Source organism: Sinocyclocheilus grahami, unplaced genomic scaffold, assembly GCF_001515645.1.
Source record: "Sinocyclocheilus grahami isolate Dianchi unplaced genomic scaffold, SAMN03320097.WGS_v1.1 scaffold939.1, whole genome shotgun sequence".
Classification (NCBI taxonomy): Eukaryota; Metazoa; Chordata; class Actinopteri; order Cypriniformes; family Cyprinidae; genus Sinocyclocheilus; species Sinocyclocheilus grahami.
In genome coordinates this window covers 144,724-148,431 of record NW_015506118.1, presented here as the reverse complement: position 1 = coordinate 148,431, position 3,708 = coordinate 144,724, and the positions used below count along the sequence as shown (strand labels likewise).

At 31.6% G+C, this 3,708-nt stretch overlaps 1 protein-coding gene across 1 annotated transcript in view; it reads right to left on the bottom strand.

Moving 5' to 3' along the window:
* LOC107564485 (ras-related protein Rab-27B-like) overlaps window positions 1-2,089 on the bottom strand; it is an 8,248-nt gene extending 6,159 nt beyond the window's left edge. The window contains exons 1-2 of the mRNA XM_016249578.1: window positions 2,081-2,089; window positions 1,747-1,832 (exon numbers count right to left, since the gene is read on the bottom strand). Coding sequence (XP_016105064.1) covers window positions 1,747-1,832; window positions 2,081-2,089 — 95 coding nt within the window. The remainder of the gene's footprint in view (window positions 1-1,746; window positions 1,833-2,080) is intronic.
* Window positions 2,090-3,708: the final 1,619 nt, after the last annotated feature.

Genomic DNA, 3,708 nt, shown 5'->3' with positions numbered 1-3,708 from the left:
AATCAGGAGAACCAATCAGGAGAACCAAATCAGGAGAACCAAATCAAGAGAACCAAATCAGGAGAACCAATCAGGAGAACCAAATCAAGAGAACCAAATCAAGAGAACCAAATCAGGAGAACCAATCAGGAGAACCAATCAGGAGAACCAAATCAGGAGAACCAAATCAAGAGAACCAAATCAGGAGAACCAATCAAGAGAACCAATAAAGGGAACCAAATCAGGAGAACCAATCAGCCGTCCAAATCAGGGGATTTCAAAGTTCAGAGAAAGACAGTGGAATATAAAAATAAATACATATAAAACCTAAACAAAAAAAAAAAGTTTTAAATAAATAAATATAAATAATACAGTTATATTGAAATAAATACATGGTTAGATTAACAAACATTTAAAAATTATATTAAAATAATTAAATAATGACAATCAATTAATCAATCTAACAGTAGAGAATGTATAGTGAAAAAATAAATGTAAAAAACAAAAATATGGTAAATAAATAAATAGTTTCAATAAATAATAAAATATAAATAATAAAAATGTAGGCTACCTAACTGAACTTTTTTTATAGTGAGTAAAAATATGTATAATAAATGTATAATAAATAAACAAGATTCAAATGAATAAAAAAATACTATAATTACACTAAAATAAATCCAAAAGGTATCTTAAAACAAATAAATAAAAAAGAATACATTAAATTAGATTGAAATAAATAAATAATACATTTAACAGTACACTACTATAGTGAGTAGAAAAAACATTAATGTAAAATAAATAATATTAAAAAATAAATGTATAATAAGAATATTTAAAACTATTATTTTAAAATACATAAATACTTAGACTAAACCAATACATTTTTAAAGCATTAAAATAAACAAGTAAACAAAAATTATAAATAATCAATTAAAATAAATAATAATAAATGTATTACAGCAGTTTATTTGCAAAAACGGATAAATCTGTTTTTTTTTTAAATCATGTTTTTTATTATGTTATCATGTTTTATTGTGTTAATTAGCTGTATTTTTTTTAAATATTTTTTAACCTAATCCAAATAACCCAACTGCAGTTTGATTGAGATTAATTGGAATGCACAGTGAAAAACATGATTTTTGAACATTGTTAAAAACAGAGTTATCTGTTTTTGCAAATGAACTCTTCATTTTAAGATGAGGGTCCCACTGCATGTGGTTGATCACATATGTGTCCCTGCAGCACAAGAGCAGTGTTAAGTCGCTGGGGGATATTTGTAGCAATAGCCAACAATACATTGTATGGGTCACAATTATACATTTCTCTTTCATGCCAAAAATCATTAGGATATTAAGTAAAGATCATGTTCCATGAAGATATTTTGTACATTTCCTACCGTAAATATATCAAAACTTAATTTTTGTTTAGTAATATGCATTGCTAAGAACTTCATTTGGACAATTTTAAAGATGATTTTCTCAATATTTAGATTTTTTTGCACCCTCAGATTCCAGATTTTCAAATATTGTCCTATCCTAACAAACCACACATCAATGGAAAGCTTATTTATTCCGCTTTCAGATGATGCATAAATCTCAATTTTGAAAAATTGACCCTTATGACTGGTTTTGTGCTCCAGGGTCACATTTGGGGTCCAAGGCATCTATAAGATTGGAAAGCCCTGGTCCAGAGGACGCAGATGGAGCTGATACTGGGAAAGCAGGAGACTATGAGACTGTGATCATGACTATGAAGAGAAGAGCGCACCTCTCCTGTCCCGCCGTGTCCCAGAGCTGCAGGTGAACCTTAAACGTCTTTCCAGCGGTTCCATTGGGGCTGTTTGTGGTATAAACCTGGAGAACAACAGAGATCAGCAGAGATCAGCACCAAACCTTCACGTCATCAAATATTCATAGAGTCTCTGAAGGTGTTCTGGCTCGAGGTCAGACTGAAAACACGAAACATAAACTCTAAACAACATGATTCAGACGCCGGGAAACTGCTGTACTTCTGCTGGCTTTAGCTCAGATGGATGCTGTTATTGATCTGCCTGAGCCGCACTGCATGCTGGGATAGATGCTTTCATTGCTTGTCTTCCTGCCCACTTCATCGGTGACATTTAAAGAGTATCCGAAGGAAAAAGAGCATAAAACAAGCTCTTTTTAAAAAAATAAGCAGGATTTTGTGTCTCATTACATGGAGAAACATATTATAATGATAAAAACAAACAAAAAGTAGATTAAAATAAATAAATAGATGAATAAATAAAGAAGAACAGTCCTAAAGTAAGTAGAAAAAGATAATGTAACAATTAATAGAAACTAAATATTTTAAATAAACATCTGAAATAAATCAGGATTTTGCATTTGCCACTAAATAATCATATGCTTAAAGGGGGAAACATATTACAATAAAACAATAAAAATGTATGTAAATAAATAAATAAATAGAACAGTCCTAAAGTAGAAAAAGTTAATGTAACAATGAAATAGAAACTAAATATTGTAAGTATGTAAAAAAACAAACAAATAAAATAATCTGAAAGATACTGCAGACAGAAAAAGATCATAAAAATCTGAAATAAATCAGGGTTTTGTGTCTGGCACTAAATAATTGTGTGCTTCCAGAAGAAATAAAACTATAAAAATGAGATTAAAAATAAATAGATAATTAAATAAATAAATAAGAGCAGTCCTAAAGTAAGTAGAATAGGATAATGTAACAATGAATAGATTAAACTAAAAACTGACATTTTTAAATAAATAAACATCTGAAATATGTGTCCAGCACTAAATAATTGTGTGCTTCCAGAAGAAATAAAAATTACAATAAAACTGGGTTACACTTTATTTCGATAGTCCACTTTAGACATTCTACTAACTATAAGTAACTTTGTAACTACATGTCAACTAATTCTCATTAATTTGCAACTACATGTCTACTAACTCTCAGAGTAGACTGTTAGGGTAGGTTTAGGGTTAGTAGAATAAGTTGACAAAGGAAGTGTAAGAAGATATTAAGCAGACAGTCTACTAATACTCTACTAACTGCTAGTTGACATGTAGTTGCAAAGTTACTTACTGTTAATAGAATGTCTAAAGTGGACTATCAAAATAAAGTGTTACCTAAAACTATTTTAAAAAACAGTAGTAGTACTAAAGTGAGCAGAAAAAAGATAATGTAATTTCAAATAATAATAATCTGAAAGACACTGAAAGATATGAAATAAATCAGGATTTGGGTCTGGCACTAAATAATCATGTGGAAACGTGGGAAATACTGTCTGTTTATGGGTAATACATGTATGAGATTGTGTTTCTAATGCTGGAGAATAATGGAGGATTGTTCCTGACATGATGCGAGCGCGTGTCACTGATAATGTGGGCCGCTCTGCGTCTCTGATTCTCCTGTGTGTTTCTGAGCTCAGATGATTCATACTGGGAGTGTGTTTGAGAAGTTCAGGCCTCATTCTCATTATTGATCTTTTCCAGATCAGCGCAGGCTCGTTTAGTGGGTGGAAACATGCTTTGCACGTCCTCACACACACTCACAATGACACTGACACTCACACTCTCACACTCTCTCACTCTCACACACACACACTCACTCAGTCACTCACTCATACACTCACACACACACACACACTCACTCACACACTCACACTCTCTCACTCACACACTCACTCACACACTCACTCACTCACTCACTCACTCACTCACTCACTCACTC